The sequence below is a fragment of the Lepidochelys kempii genome, chromosome 1, assembly GCF_965140265.1.
Source record: "Lepidochelys kempii isolate rLepKem1 chromosome 1, rLepKem1.hap2, whole genome shotgun sequence".
Taxonomy (NCBI): Eukaryota; Metazoa; Chordata; order Testudines; family Cheloniidae; genus Lepidochelys; species Lepidochelys kempii.
The window spans coordinates 74,947,964-74,964,641 of record NC_133256.1 but is presented as its reverse complement, the minus strand read 5'-3'; the positions used below and the strand labels follow the sequence as shown (position 1 = coordinate 74,964,641).

Genomic DNA, 16,678 nt, shown 5'->3' with positions numbered 1-16,678 from the left:
GTGACAGGATCATATTAATGCCTTTGACTCTTCGGGCCTATATATTCCATCTAAGTTAATACAACAACAGGGCTGCAGCTCCACTCAACCATATCCTGTCTCATACTCCACATCATGTGGGTTCTCTCCATTCATTATTTTTTGTATGCTTTCTCTTTTTCGAGGTTGGGTACAACAAAATTAAATAGGTAGTACATTATAAATTGATTCATTGAGTAATATGTTCAATAAAGTTCTGTCAATTCTTATTTTATATCAAGAAGTATAATTGGTTTACGTTCATATATATTGTTAAACTTGGCACGGTGTGGCTCAGCAGGGGAAGTGCAGAGGTGACTGTGTCTGTGCTCTGTAACCTAGAATCGTCTGCAGGCTGTCCTGAATTATACTTGCTGCCAACCACTTCAAGGGGACGCCATGACATCGAAGAATCAGTGTGGAATAGGGATGTTTTCCTAGTCTTGCCCTCTTTTACCTGGCAATAACAGCAGGATATAGTAGTGGAATAGCTTTGGATACAGACCAGATTTAGAATCTGAAAATATAAAATCTTTGGTAAGTGTATATGGAAAAAACAGAAATAGTTACTATAATAACTATTTTGTACATTTAAGGAGAAATTGCAACCAGAGACAAGTAAACAGTCTTGATTTTTTCTTAAATTATTTATAGCATCTGTTTTTCCTGCTTTAACATATAATTGTGAAATTACTTTATTGACTTCAGTGGGAATTTTGCCTGTGTTGGGTATGTATAGTTAGGCCCTGTGTATGGTGCTGCGGAACTGTCAATAATGTCACTGGCATATTCTTGTTACTGGATTCAACTTTTGCTTTGAAAAGGCTGCATCATGGTTATCAATGATCAATAATCACCATATGTTATCTTTAGCATTTTCATTTTGGTAGAATATTTATACATTGTGATTGCTTTTTATTTATTGAGCATATCTGTGATATATTGGGATAAATTCTGCCCTCAGTTACTCTGATACCATCCTGTTGATTTAGATGATTTGCATAGGTTTGGTTGAGTGGAAGAATTTGATGAAATTCATGTGAAACACATCATTTTTAACACCACTAGATATGAAAAAAACCCACAGTTTTAATTTGAAGTAGTCGCACAAAATGTTTGTAAAAGGAGAGGATTGTTTTTGTACCAATACTTCTGTTTTGCTCAAGGAATGACTGGGAGCACATACTCACGTGAAAGATCAAGAATTCTGATGGCAGATATTTTTACTTTTAGCAAAGGGCTTGTACTCAGATCTGAAACTCTTCAAGCTTTGGAATCCAAGGTTTTGCATCTTCACAGGCATTTTACATCTCTCCCTAATCTCTAAGACCCGCTTTCTGAATTTTGGTATCACAAATAGCTTACCATAATGGGCTAAATTAAGATTAGCATCATTAACTATTTGTTAAAGTTCTGGCTCAGTGTTGGATATTTATTACCACACTAAGGGCCCAATCCTATTTCCAGTGAAGTCAGTTTTGTCTTCTGAAGTGGATCATAACAATTTTAAGATTTAAAGATCTGCACTAGACTAGGCATACTTATAACAAGTATAGAGATGTTCTATTCCTTAATTTCTCCTGTGAAAGCTCACTTTTCCATGTATTCTGTTGCAAAAAATTCTGTATAAATAGCAACTTATAAAGTTTTGTAAATAATAAGAATCCAGAGTGCAAAAACAGTAACAAAATAATGAAAGTTGATTTTTCAATAACCTAGGGACCGTATTCTACAATGAACATTAGCCTAAGTACGTTAAACTCTTTTTATTCTTTGACTTTTACAGATTTAATAATATTTTATTTTAGCTGAAAGAAATTACTGTATATACGTTTTCAGTGTCCCAGGATCAACAGTGGTTTTGCTAAACCATTGTTACATAATGAGTTGGTTCTTTAAACTGAAAAAAATATTTTGCTGTCTTGTGTTTCCAGTGATTATAGGAAAAGATGTATTGATTTCTCCCTATCACCCTCTAAAAGTCTTTGATTAAGACTAGAGAATTGGTGGCATTTCAACACTGCCTTTCTTTTGTGTTTCACAGGTTGTCAGCAGTCGGCCATCCCCTGACACCTCAATGTGATATGGACTCCAGTAGCTCTGAGGAGTTCTATCAGGCAGTACACCATGCTGAACAAACCTTCAGAAAGATGGAAAGCTACTTGAAGCAACAGCAACTCTGTGATGTTATCTTGATTGCTGGGAACCGTAGGATACCTGCACATAGGTAGGGCATAAAAACGTGGTGTTGAAACAATTAAAATAAACATCTGGATTATCTATCAGCCTGCACCTTGAAAAGTCACTTATGCATGTGAAAAGTGGATGCAAAACTACCATTCTGATCTGAGTGTTTTACATCCACATAAAACCAAGTTTGCTCAAGTGAGGACGTTCACAGAAGTCAATACCTGCAGATCAGTTCTATGGGTGTCTTTCCCCCAGTATGTAAAATTTATGCTTATGATTAGTTATGACAGATTTATAAATTTAAAAACAATTAGTTAAACCAAAATATGCATGTAAACGAATATTTCTCAATACTGCCCTTCCCCTAAACTGTTAACTTGCATAGGCAGAAAATATGCATTAAAACTAAAAATGTTACTAACTCATTTTAATCATAATTATGCATGCAAATGTATATTGCCATTACAACTTGTAAAAAAATACCAAGCTAAATGCATTGCAAAGGGTCATCGTGGTATGAGGCAGCAGACCTACATGATGCTTTTCTTAGGTTATGGCTTTCATTTACACCTGAAACTACTCCCTCTTCATTGAGGGCCTGATTTCAGAAATGACCTCTGGTTTTGTGACAGTAAAATGGCTCTCAAAGTGTGTCGGGGGGGAATACTGGGCATGAGACCCCTCTGAAAAGCAGACCCTAGTGCAGGGGTTCTCAAACTTCATTGCACTGCAACGCCCTTCTGACAACAAAAAAATACTATACAACCCCAGGAGGGGGAACCAAAGCCTGAGCCCATCCAAGCCTCCTCGCCTTGGGTAGGGGGCCAAAGCTGAAGCCTGAGCCCCGCTGCCTAGGACTGAAGCCCAAGGGCTTCAACTTCAGCCCTAGGTGGTGGGGCTCAATCTTTTGCTTTGGCCATTGGCCCCCGCAAGTCTGATGCCAGCCCTGGTGATCCCATTAAAATGGGGTCATGACCCACTTTGGGATCTTGACCCACAGTTTGAGAGCCACTGCCCTAGTGTATTTCTGTATTCAGCCATTTATTCAGACTGTAATCAACCTGTGGTATTTGTGGGCCATTGCAAGGAATGCCTCATCACTTTAAACTGACATAGGCAGTGCCTAGAGGTCCAGGTTGTGCGGAGTGGCCATGCACTGGTGTCATTGTCTCCTTTGCAGTGTAAAAAAGCTGTGAATTATACTATTCATACTGAGAAAAATGCAAGAGCCATGCAAGGGATATGCAAGACTGGGAAAGTCAGCGCAATGATTGTCAATGTATTAAGGAGAAAATATTCTTTCCGTTTAGGTTTTTATTTTACCACCGTAACCATATTATCTAAGTAAATGAGATGCTGAACAAATGCAAGGGACTAAGATGCAAGTTACCTATCTATGATGATACAGAAATATACTCTCCATTTAGGTCCCCATCAGGATTTGTGGAAGTGGCCCAGAACTCTCCATCCCCTGCTCAGTGCTCTTTCACCTTTCTATGCCCCTGCTTCAGTCTCCTCTTAAAATCTGGTCCCTGTTCTTCTAACCTTCAATATCTGCACAAGCCCATTTGCCAGTTGCAAGCAAACTCCTCATAAATTTTATCTAGTGAACTGACAATCCCACTGTCTCTCATTATCCTTCCTGTCAACTGGCTCAACTCCAGCATTCCCGCCACCACTTTATACGCCCACCAGACATCCTGAGCGGATGTGGGTATGGTAGTGTTTAGACATAGCTGGGTTGTCCAGACTCCTTTCACATGTAGGTGCGAGTTCCACATGGGGAGAGGAGGATCATAGATGAATCTTCACATCTCCTCTGTGTACTGGATTCAGTCCTTTGGGATGGGCTCATACATAGATCCTGACACAGAAGAATACTTAAGGACTGGTTATCATTTACACTAAGGCCCCACTAATTTACACCCACCTTAAGACCCCTTTTCACTATCATCAGTGTAAAAGGGTTTTAGAGCAAATGAGAATTAGGCCCTTAATCCTTTATGGCTATTACTTTTCTAAAAATTAGGTGGTTTCTGCCTAACTGTCCACCTTTCACACATGGATAAAATGGGTGGGAAACAATCTCTTCTAGGACTTAACCCACATTATTCAATTGGATTAAACAACAAAAAAGTATATTAGGTACATTACTGTATTTTCTCATTTTTTTGCCATGATATAAGTTGAATAGTTTAAGGTATATCTGTGATCCAAGTCACCCTGTATTCACATCCCACACACTACTGCAATAATTTTGTACAGAATATGCCTTGTGAGGTATCATTTGAAAACTGATAACACCCTGGTCAGTAATATCATTGTAAAATATATGTAGCAATGCTGCATGAAAAAGTATGGCTGCTCACTAGTACTGTGTTTTAAAGTCTGTGTCCTAAAAGGTCTTTAAATCAGACATGTCAGAAGGAGTTGATAAACAGGTTTTCTCTAGACAAAGGAAAGAGGCGGATACCTCAGACCAGGTGTGGTCCCTTTTCAATATACCAGCATTTCTGAAACTGGGGGCCTGCAGCCCCTGCTGATCAACTCCTCCCCCATCCTTCCCTCGTCCCCCTCCCTCCCAGGGACTACCTTAGCTGTTCCCTGGCCTGAAGGAGGCCCTGGGAGGGAGGGGGAGGAGTGGGGAACCTGGGACCACACCATTCCTGGAAGCGGCCAGCCCGTCCCTGTGGCCTGGGGGTCTCCATGCGCTGTCCCTGGCCTGAACGTCGACTCCGCAGCTGCCATGGGCTGGGAATTGTGGGCAATGGGAGCTGCAGGGGCAGTGCCTACAGGCAGTGCCAGCGTTCGGAGATCCCCTGGCCCCCTGCCTAGGAACCACTGCCAGAGGTATGTTGCCAATCGTTTTCGGGAGCCACCTGACATAAGAGCTGTCCATAGGGGAAGGGGAAATGGCTGAGCGGGGGGTGTTTGGGCATCCTCAAAAATTTAAATCAAAACAGGGGCCCTCAGGTTGCTAAAGTTTGAGAACTACTTCAAGAGAGTATTCCTTTGTATCGGAGGTTGCATCAGGAAGAGATCATTTGCATAGTAGTAACTACCAGCGGAGGGGAGAATCCAGCATGGAGCCTTATCTTTCAGACCTCCTGGGTCCTTAACTCATCATGAACTATTGAACTATATTTGGGGTACCCTTCAGAAGAATACATTTCAAAAGTTTACAGAACTATAAAGAGAAGGGGAGCAAACCCCTAAATTATCCTTCATTTTAAGGAGACAAAGGAAGCAATTTGATTTTAGCGATGGGTCCTAGCAAGGCCAGCCAGTAAAAGGCTGCAAAGGAGACTGTGGGTGAGAGAAAAAAAAATCTTGAACAAAGACTGTCTTGCTAAATTAAGTTTTAGACTTTTAGATGAGTGTTTTCACTTTCACTTGCTGATAACCATGTCTGCCTTTATTTTATTTTACTTGGTATCACTTAATCCATATTTTTTTTGTTAATAAACTTGTTTTGCTTTCATTATATATCATCTGTGCTGGATAAGTTCAGTAAAGTGTGTGCTTCTAGTATTGGAATATTGGAATATTATTGTACTGTCTCTGTAGAGGCAGGAAACCTAATACATTTCTGTTAGGGTCCTGTGAGAGTGACTGGACCCTGCAGGGAGGGCACATTCAGGGCTGGATGGGTATTAACATCTGCCTTCAAGGAGTATCCAAGTTGGGCAAAACCAGTGTGAGGCTTGAGGGCTGCTGTAAGGCTATTGGGTTTGGAGCTCTGAACCAACTGCACAGTCACAAAACACCTAGGGTTACAATGCAGGTGTTGACTGAACCCCTTACTGGCCTGGGTGAACCCCAAATGTCACAACATCCAGTGCATTTTCTTGCCAATTTTAAATGCCTAAATAGATGACAAAGAAGGCTTGACAGAGGAGTCTTGTCACTAGAAGGTCTTTAGTTAGTTCAGTGCCATCTTTCTACTTGTTTTTATTTTGAAGACAGATGTGCATATTTGTATTCATACTTGCCAGTGGTAAATTTGATTTCACATGTGTCATCCCAATTCTACAGCATATCTAAATCCCTTTGGAACTGGGAAAGTACTCTAATAAAAATAAGATTGACCATGAAATAAAAACCAAAGCTTGTTTAGATTTACCAGGGAAGCTTCAGACAACCTTGTGTATCATTTCTGGCTTCTCAGTTGTCTGCAGTCAAAGGACTAAATCTGTTCCTCCTGAAATGAATGGCAAAAACCACTGTTAAATTAAATGGGAACAGGTTCAGGCCTTCAGAAATATTTGAAACCCCTTGTTTTGTTGTATAGGATAACAGTTCAGTGTTTTACAGATTCAGACAATTGCAAACTTCACTTTCTTGTAGGTTCACTATACACATTGCCTGACAATACAGTCAACATAGTTGTGCATGCACACACACTCAGGCACACACATTACCTTAGCATACAAACTAAAACCAGCCAAACCACTAGTGATTTGTATGTTAAAATTCTTTTAATACTGGTCCATATGTAAGGTTAGCAGGCTCATTTGTGTATATATGCCTCTAAGAAACAGGCTTGCAGATCATGTTATGTGCTCAGTAACTGCAGAGCTTATAAAGTCTCCAAGCCTGTAGAGTTTATAAATTCCTAAATTGTGGTGTATACTTCCCTATACCAAATAAAATGACAAACACACTCCTCCCTAAAAAGTCAGTCTGAAATTGTATTTTAATTATTTTGGATAATTTTATAACAGGTTACAAGTGGCGCCACATGCTGGATATGCTAAGTTGCAAATATACTTTGCAACAAGTTAAAGACATATTCAGAATTATTCTCTAATAAATATTAGGTAAAGCATCAGCGTCACTAACTGAATTCAGATGAAAATAGGTTCTCATAGGAATGCATTACTACAAATGAAGTGAAGTAGATGTAAAGTAATTATCCTAGCATTGATTGGTTCTTGATCTTTCTGAATCCAACCAGTGGCCACTCAAGAGGAAACTCTCTGGATGGTTTTGTGTTTTATTCCTGGTAACATATTTTTCCATCTTGATTATATACTATAGACTCTTTTTGGACATAACTATTCCTTTGGAGGGAAAGCTGTTCCTACTGTCAAGATTCTCCAATAATAGGCCCTCATGCTGTAAGTGGCTGTCATGTAAGTCTGCCGTAGACTGAGCGTGGCTTCAAGGGCTATTCTTTGAATACTGACTCTCCAAAGAGGAAAAATATGGAGTCAAAATACAAAATGTTCTCTGCTTGGAGACATAGTTGCCAGATCTCATTCTTGTTATAGCTGCTTTTCACTGCTCTGGTTTCTCAGGCAGCTTTACATTTCTAACATGCACAAATGCTTTGCTGGATCTGGGCCTGAATATTTTATCTACACCTCAACTAAATGGTGAACATTTTGGCAGTGTTTTCTATCCCACCAAAAGTACCTGATGGATTTCCTGATGGATCTGCAGGAGGAGGATGAGGCAGAGGAAGAGGAGTACCCTGGCACTACAGACTCTCCCTGGCAGATGCTGCTCAATATAATTGGCATAGTCATTGATGCTCCCTACGTAGACCACCACTTCTGGTGCAGGGCCATAAGCACATTGCAAGCCAGGAGAATCTCTGATAGTGTGCCTTCTGTGAGCCTCTCCCCTTTGGTCAGTGATTCAGTTGCTGGGTGGTGGTGTCTGTAGACGGAGGAGGAAGAGCATGGCAAACATCTCTCCCTTTTATCATGTTCTTCTTCCCTCTTGGCTTTGCCTCCCCCCCCCCCCTTCAGAGTCAGGTGAGCATTACCTCATCGCAGTCCCAAACTGATCAAAGGAAGGAGGGTGACTCACTCGAGAGTTTAACATATCCTTTTGTTGCTACCTAGGCCAGCGTCCTTTGTTCCTGTGAGGTTGGGATGGGTTTGTCCCATACATGCCCTGATGAGTTGTGAACTGCCTCTCTGCTCCAGGAGTTTTTGCCCGGGCTTATTTTAAGCCATGAAGACACATTTTCATAACTATATAAAAGTCTATATAAAAAAAACTATATACAATTTTAACCTATAACATCACTATAACAACAATGCTCAGTGCATCATGAGCCTTCCAAAGACACCCAACATCACAAACTTTGCATTGGATACCACACAATCATTTTAAACGGATGAACATGGGGGTACTGGGTGTTCCCCGAGGTACATAGCATCACAGGGGTGGGTTCCATTTTCAGTAGAGTGCAATGCAGATTGTTGGCTTTGAGGGCTAAAGAATTTGCCCCAAGGAATTGTGGGATACTTCTGGATGACTCATGGGACCCAAGTCAAGCAGAGCTGTGTCTACACTGCAAAGCAATAAGGCTTGGACCCTGGGCCCCAGTTTCACTCAAGCTCGGGACTCTCCAGCCCTGCAGGATTCTGGAACTCTTGGTCCAAGCCCTGGGTTAACGCAGTTGTAATGTAGATGCAAGGGGTTTTGCCTTGAGCCTGGGCATGTAGACGTGCCCTAAGATACTGGTAGTGTGTCAGGTGTACCACGACTAAGAGGCAAGCGCTGAACGCACTTCAGCCCCTAGACCTTGTAAGTGCTAGCTTTGGTTGGTCTGAGTAACCACTAAGGCTTGTGGCTTAAGTGATGTCTTACTAGTGCTAGTAAGAAAGGGAAAGGTTTCAGGTACCCTAGGTACAGTGGCTTAAGCAGTTATAACTGAGTGAGACAATAGTAGTTCTTATTTGGGCCCCCTGGTGGTGGTCAGGGACAGTCCAGTCAAGGGTTAGGGCTCGTCAGTCCTAGACTCTGTGCTGCTCTCCCTAGTCCAAATTTCTATTTAAAGCAAATAGGAGCTTGAAGTTTTCCAGGCCAGGCTCAGTTAATGGTATATCTCACTGGGACCCATCTGCACTGGCTGTCTGCCCAATCTTCATGCCCCAAACAGACTTGCACCCAGCTGTAATGTCTGGCAGTCATACGCAGCTCCAGATTACAGTTCTGCAGCTTCTGAACTACCTGCTGTGTACCCAGTTCCTGGGTGTTTCTCTCTGCATCCAGCTTCTCTGTCGCTCTTGGCTTCCAAATATCCACTGGTTCCCCAGAAGTGTCTGGTCATTTCCTGGGTCAGCGTCCTTCTGCTTGGTCAGGAGAAAGGGAAGGGAAGATAATCATAGTTTCCTTAACAGGTTAACAGGTTCATCACAATATTCACAATATTCATGATTCAGGTTCATCAGCTTAACAGGTTCATCACAATATTATTCAAACCCATTGCAACTTAAGCAAAGCACTAGTTAGCTCCAAGGATAATGAAAAAATCCTGAACCAAATCCTGCAATGGTCTGATGGATGAAGAATAAAATAAAATAAAAAATAATTTTCCCCTTAAATAATCGAGAATGATTGATAAAACTCCAAGCACTTTAGTGCATGTTTCTGAATACCAAATGTGGAAGACAGCCAGTAAATAAGTCTCCTATAATCAATTCTGTTTAAAAGCTTAAGCAAAATCAATACTAGTGATAAACCTTTTGAATTTGCAATGGAAAGGTCATTAAAAGCTTTAATCATAACTGCTTCGATGCAGTGGCCAGCTCTAAATGCAGATTGAAAAGGATAAGGCTAGTCTTGGGTGTGAAGAAATTACCGAATTGGACTAAGAACAATGCACTCAAACTATACAAAAACATACACAATTAAGGACATTGGATGAGAAGAATTTACAATGAAGATAGGATTCACTAATCCACATTTAAATTAAAATAGGAAGGTCCTTGAAACCAAAAAAGGAGGGATTACAGTAAAAGAAACAAACTCCTGTAATGCTCAGGGAAGAGGATCAGACCCTCAAGAGTAACTTTGACTTTCATAGTATTTGTGGTAAATATAATCTTCTTGATTAATGGAAATTAATTAAATTGAGGGAAAGTCAAGAACTTTTTTTAAAAAAGGGGGTGGTTAGTCTTATGTCTCATACTGAATAAAGCTTCCTATTTACATAGCCTTTAATCTTCAAGTCTATCTGAAATTATTTTTCTTTAATCTAAACTTCTCTTTACTTTCTATAGTATATCTACAGAACAATATACTTGTGATCTTTCATATATTAAAGACATATGTAACTCTTGCAGTGGGGGAAGTTGTGGTGATTGAGTGGTGGAGAAAGGATGGAAGGAAGAACTTGCTGAGTTGAGCTTAAAATGGGAATCTTTGTAGTAGGGCTTGTCAAAAAAAGAAAACTTTATAGTAGGGCTGGTCAGAAATTTTTAATCAATTGTTTTTTAGTGGAAAATTGGGTTTTCAATTAAATAAATGTTTTTCATGGAAAATATCTGCTTTCCACAGAAAAATTTGACTAAAAAAAAAATCTGAAAACTGATATATTTTTTTCTTTCCAGACCAAAAGTTTGGGGTTTGCTATGACAAGTTGAAATTTCTCTCTCTCTCTCTCACACACACACACAGACACACCATTCTGACATGCCTAGTCATTTAATAAAACCACATGCTTATTATCTTTCTGATCACTTTATTTAAAGCTCTTTAGGGCAGACTCTGCCTTTTTCTTTGTATCTGTACAGTGCCCAGCACACTGTGGGTGCTACTGTAAATAATAATGAACAAGACAGGGAGCCTCAAGAGAAAAAGATTGTAAAGAAGAGAAGAAAAGGATCTAGCATGGTGAGTGTTCATGAGAGAGAGAGAGAGAGGAATCCCAAATAAGTTGTTAGTACAAGAAACTAAGCAGTAAAGAGAGGAAGGAGGGTTGAAGTATAAGGAGGGAAAGGAAACATTTCAAGAGAGTATAGACAGGGGCGGAAAGGGGACAGAGAGCACAGGAGGGGCAGAACAAGTAAGAAAGCTTTGCCAGCAAGGAGAAACCAACCAGCCAGTCATTGATTCAGGGGAGACTATCTAGGAAGCATATCTGACCAACGAGTTTAAATAATCACAATCTCTGATCTTTGATTTGGACTTGTCATGCCTTCTGTAGAAGGGCAAAAATACATGAATAATCTTTCCTGATAGCATTAATTTCCATATTTTCAAAGGGCACACATCTCCAACCTCCAAATACGAACTTTCCATTTTGCATTTGTGCCTGTTAGTGCATGAAAAATCTTGCATCTCTGTATACAAATGGCACTTCTATGTTAAAAATGGGTAGACATACCAATGACTGCCTATCTAATTTATTGCTGCATGATTACACATGCAAAAAAATACGTCCTAAATTTTAAGACCTGTTCTGAAAAAGTTGGTTCAAAAACTGTACTTTGATTTAGAATCCAAAGGATTTCAGTGGATGCTGCTTAATGCTCAACACTTTTGAAAATCACATCAGTTACCTAGATGCCTAAATGGGAACTTAGAAGCCTAACTCTAGCTACCCATTTTTGAAAATTTCAGCTAGAATATTTATCGTACAACTTTTCTCAGGAAAATTGATATTCAGAAATTGTCTTAACAGGTGGCCAGAGTCTCTCAATATGCTTTGTATGTCTCTGGTCTAAGCTAACTTCAGATCACTTCTTAATTATGATGAATGTAGCCATGGAATCTGTATTAATAGAAAGTGTAGGTAGTAAATATTGCTTTCTTTGGCCACCAAGTATGGGATTTCTGGGATTCTTTTCCATATTTAAGATAAGGTGTGTGGAATAATAGTCTTAGAATATGCGGGTAGACACACTTATTCATGTGAAAGAGAGAGGAGCTTCAATTAGTTAGTCTAGTTACTGTCATTGGTAGAAACCAAAAGAGCTCAACGTAGTCAAGTAGGAACATTAATTTATTATTCTAAACTTTTAAACTCAATTGTCTTCTGTCATTTGAATTAAGAAAGATGATCCACATTTTCAAAAGTAATCAGTCTTTCATAGCTGTGTAAGCAGCACTGCAAAAAGCAGAACTTTATAAACTAGCATAGAAAACTGATATATTCTGCTGGTTTATTGTCTGCATTTGGACCCTGTGACAAGAGTGCTGGGCAACAGCGGCTGAGCCAGCATTCTTAGTCACTGCAGCTCCAATTAAACACTGCAGAACAGACCTTGTTAAGAAGAGCTTTGCCTAATTAGTGGGTGGAGGAGAGCTGGAAGGCTAATTAAGCCATTAGGCAGAAGATTAAAAAAGGCCGGGGCTGGGGGGCGGGTGGATGGAGGAGAGAGGGATTGTTTTTCCCTGCTTGCCTCAGGAGGAGAAGGCTCCCCAAAACCGTAGGAGTAAGACTTTATAGTGTACAAGGATGGTGACCCACGCTGTAAATAAACTGCACCAGGTGTTTTACTAGCATAAAGGTCTCTGGGTCGTTTGTGGACTGGAGCAGAGGCAGGAGCGAGTGGACCCTGCCACAGAGCTCAGAATAGGAAATAGGAAAACACACACAAGCTTTTGGCAGGATAAAGGTGGCAGCCTTTTTTGGAGTAATGTTTTCTTGAAAATAAGTTATGTACAAGCTTTTCACTAAATAGTGATTTGTTATGAGGTCAATAGCAATAACATAAACCCTGAGGGAACTGAGGTTGTTATAAGATTAATTATGTGTGAACCTCAGCAAGCGTGGATGCTTATAATTTTTTTCTGAACATTTGGAGTTTTTTTTTCCCCACATCCCTTCTTTCTCCTTCTTTCTTTTTCTAGTCCACACCACACCTTTCTTCCTCCTTTCTTCTATCTATCTCAACAAGATTTTTTTCCAGTTGTCTGATGCTACCTTTCCATTTCACAGTCTCCTCTTCCAATCTGGACCCTTTATCCAACATGCTGTCCACTGCAACTCATGTCAAGCCTTCTTTCACTTGATAAGATTGCATGTGATGAAATAAAACAAGATAACTTTAAATATATATTATACTTGTATCCATTTAAAGCATTTTACATACATTAGCTAAGAGTCACAATTTTCCTGTGAGTTACAGTTGCATTAGGCTGTATAGTTATATCCTCAAATACCACTAAAATTCAGCCTCATGTGGGAGGAACACATCAGCTGGTAGCAAGAACACAGCAACACTACACAATGTTTTAGGACACACAAAGTACAGAACAACACTTTATTCCTTTGAAACTACAGGAGAAATCTCTCTAGGCGGAGTGTAGTTACTAAGTGGGACTATAACTGTAGTATTTAATACCATCTTTTAAAAAAGCCAACAACCTCAACTATAATTTATGCTGATGGCTGAAATATCTACCTCTCCACTTCCAGATACATCTCCTTCTGTCCAAATTGAAATCTCTGCTGTGTTTCTGATTTCTTCTCAGTATGGCCAGAGCAGAGTTCTTTATGTTCCCCCAAGCCCTCATCCCTCCTTCCTTTCTGAGTCACCATGAACAACAATCAGTATCCTCATTGCTCAGGCCCATTACCAGGGCATCATTTTCTACCAAGTGCTCTTATTGGGTCCTCAAATCTACCGCATGCTTAGATCTTGCCTTTACTTCATGCACAACATCTCTGAGTCCCAGCCTTTCCTCTTTATCCATACAATAAGAATTCTTCTCTGGGCCTTCATCACTTCATCTGTTGACAATGGCAACCTTTTCTTTTGTGGCCTTGACAAATGCTATTTTGTCTCACTTATCCACTCGACTCCACGCATTCAGCCAGCAAATTGGGCTGAAAATCAACCACAATAAGACTGATATCATAACCTGTAATATTTCCTCACCATCACCAGTATGGATAGACGATTATGTTCTCAGCAATGTAGAAACATTCACATACTTAGGCAGCAACATCAGCCAGGACAGTGGAACAAGCCAGGACATCCAGAATAAAATCAGTAAAGCCAGGAACCCCTTCACGAGCTTAAATACAGTCTGGAAATCACCAAAATACAAAACCAAAACCAAACTCAAGATTTATCAGAGCTGCGTACTTTCAACACTACTTTATAATGCAGAATGCTGGGGAATGAGAAAGTATGACGTGTCCAAACTGTCTTCATTCCATACAACCTACCTCAGAAAAATCCTCTGTATCTTTTGGCCCAGAACAATCTCAAACCAAGATCTATTGACACAGTGAAACCAAGAGGATCTGAGCACCATCATTGCCAGGCGGCGTTGGAGAGAGATCAGTCATGTGCTTCGGATGGAAACTGATTCCATTACCAGAGTAGCAATAAGATGGACACCTGAAGGCAAGTGAAAACGAGGCTGCCCAAAAACAACATGGTGAAGAGCTGTGGAAGCTGAGCTGAAAAACTTGGGGCACAGCTGGGGAACCATTGAAAGACTTGCCAGAAACAGACAGGAGTGGACGAGCTTTGTCACTCCCCTAAATGCCAGAGGCATAATAGGAACATGATGAAGGTGATCCACTCACTTGTTGTTTCAGCTGTGTCATCCTCTCTTTGTATGCTTCCACTGGCTCTCATTTCTCTATCACATCAAACACCAAAGACTACTTTTCACTTTTAAGGCCCTTCAAGGCCTGTCTCCACCTTAACACATCAATATCATAAGTAATAATAGGTAACTCCCACCTCCACTCTGCCAATGATGCTAACCTTGGCTCCCCATTTATTATATTTTCTGATAGTACTTGATCCCTTGCTGGCCTTTATATATAGGAAAATCTCCCCATAAACATCTGCAAAGCTACCTCATTGTCTTATTTCACATCCCTTCTTTAAACTCTCTCCTGGCATGATGCCTACAAAAACAAACAAACAAAAAAACTCAATTGTGACCACTGTGTACAATAGGTAAATGGTGTGCGGAGACCATAGCTTACCACACTTATCATAATTATTTATTTTATCCAGCTATCTGGTTTTCGACCAGAAAGTCTGGTCAAAAAGGGGAACTGACAGTAGTACTGACCAGACACCTAAAGTCCGGTTACTGTGGGAAAGGCACCAGGTTATCACCCCTACTCAGCCGGGGCTGCCTTCTACCTGCATCGGGCCGCTGCAAGCAAGCAAGCAGGCAAGTCTCCCCCAATCTGGTTGGGGTGGCGGGAAGAGGGGAAGAGCAGTGAGCAATGGGGAGAGGAGGAAAGAGGAACAAATGGGGAACGGGGCTGCAGGGAAGAGACAAGGCAGGGGAGGGGTCTTTGGGGAAGAGGTGGGTCAGAGGCAGGGTCTCAGGGGGGAAGAGATGAGGTTGGGGCACATTCTGGCACCACTGCTGGAGTGTCTGTTTTTTAAGTATTACAAATTGGCAACCCTATTGTTACCTTATGTTGCACTGTCTTTATTGTATTCACCTCTTGTCTTACACTTTAGATTTGAAGCCATTTTGGGCAGGGACTGTATTCTTTGCATTTGTACAGTGTCCAGCACATTTGGGCCATGATCTTTGTTTGGGCATTTAAGCACTATTACAATACAAACAATATATGATAGGTTCTAAACTGACCCCAGAGGTCAGTACTTCAGTTTTTATCTCATCTGAAAGGCATGTACAGAAGCAGTGTCCACTAGCAGAATGCTAGGTTATTAATGGACTTGGAAAAGTGTTATATATGGTACTAAATCACCTACCCTAGTTCCTACTATACCTGAATGTTCATGGGAGTTCTCTCATCAAAGTACTGACATAGTACAAACTCTTTTTAGCTTGTGGAATATAATGAAATTAAAGTAGAAGGGTGTTTGCTGGAGAGCAGGGAGAAAACCTTTTTTTCAACATCCAATCTACTTTCTTCTGAGCTCTGAGGGTAAGTCTGCACAAAACTTTGAACTGAGCAGGACCAAGCCTCCTAGCTTGGGTCAACAGACCTGGGTTAGCGGGGCTCACGCTAGTGCTGTAAAAACAGCTGTAATAGACACACTTTGAAGTTGTGTCTTGGGCAGAAACTTGGGCTCTGAAGCCAAGGGAGGAGGATGGACTTCACAGAAAAAGAAAGAGGCACCCCAGGCAGCCTCCCAAGATATTTTACTACCCTTCCTCAAAAGACTATTAGACCACTCTGCCTTTGATAGTGGGAAATACATGGAATTGGTAAGATTAGCAGACAGCAACCACTCCAACAGTGACTCTCAGTGCTTTTAAATGAAGGCATGTCTATTGGGGACAGGAAGAACTTTTTAACCAGGGTGAAATTAGGAAAAAAATTAGTGGTATTTTCCAAGACTACTCACTTAATAAACACCAGCCACATGAGACACTGTATGGTGGATTGTGCAGGTGTTCAAAATACGACCATGTATGCTTTCTGGGCTTAACTCACTCTCAGTAAATGCACCCGTGTGCTCTCCTGGGTTCCTGGGGTTTGCCTTCCTTTCCCAAGACTCATATGACCCACTGGGCTTCTTGAGTTTGGCTCCTCTTTGAGAGGGATGCTGATGCTCTTCTAGACTCTTAGGCTTGGCTTGTTAATGGGTTGGGGGGAGTGGTGATGTCTCCCAAGCCCACTCACTTGAAGTGCTGAAATGAGCTGGCACCCTAAGTAGCTTGTGCAGATCTTTATATTATGATCCTCTTTCTCCTTACTTACTGCTCTGACATTTCTGGTTTCTTTTAATCAGATTTAGGCTGAGATGTCTTTTATTTTATCAATACA

The 16,678-nt window shown here is 40.7% G+C and overlaps 1 protein-coding gene across 2 annotated transcripts in view; it reads left to right on the top strand.

Annotated features, from left to right (window-relative positions):
• KLHL1 (kelch like family member 1) overlaps positions 1–16,678 on the top strand; it is a 430,372-nt gene that overhangs the window by 122,336 nt on the left and 291,358 nt on the right. The window contains exons 1-2 of one of the 2 annotated variants that reach the window (XM_073346365.1): positions 505–555; positions 2,063–2,245. In XM_073346365.1, the coding sequence (XP_073202466.1) occupies positions 2,103–2,245 (143 nt within the window). In that variant the 5' untranslated portion in view covers positions 505–555; positions 2,063–2,102. Of the gene's footprint in view, positions 1–504; positions 556–2,062; positions 2,246–16,678 lie in introns of those variants that run through there. The other variant, XM_073346360.1, reaches the window with a different exon arrangement.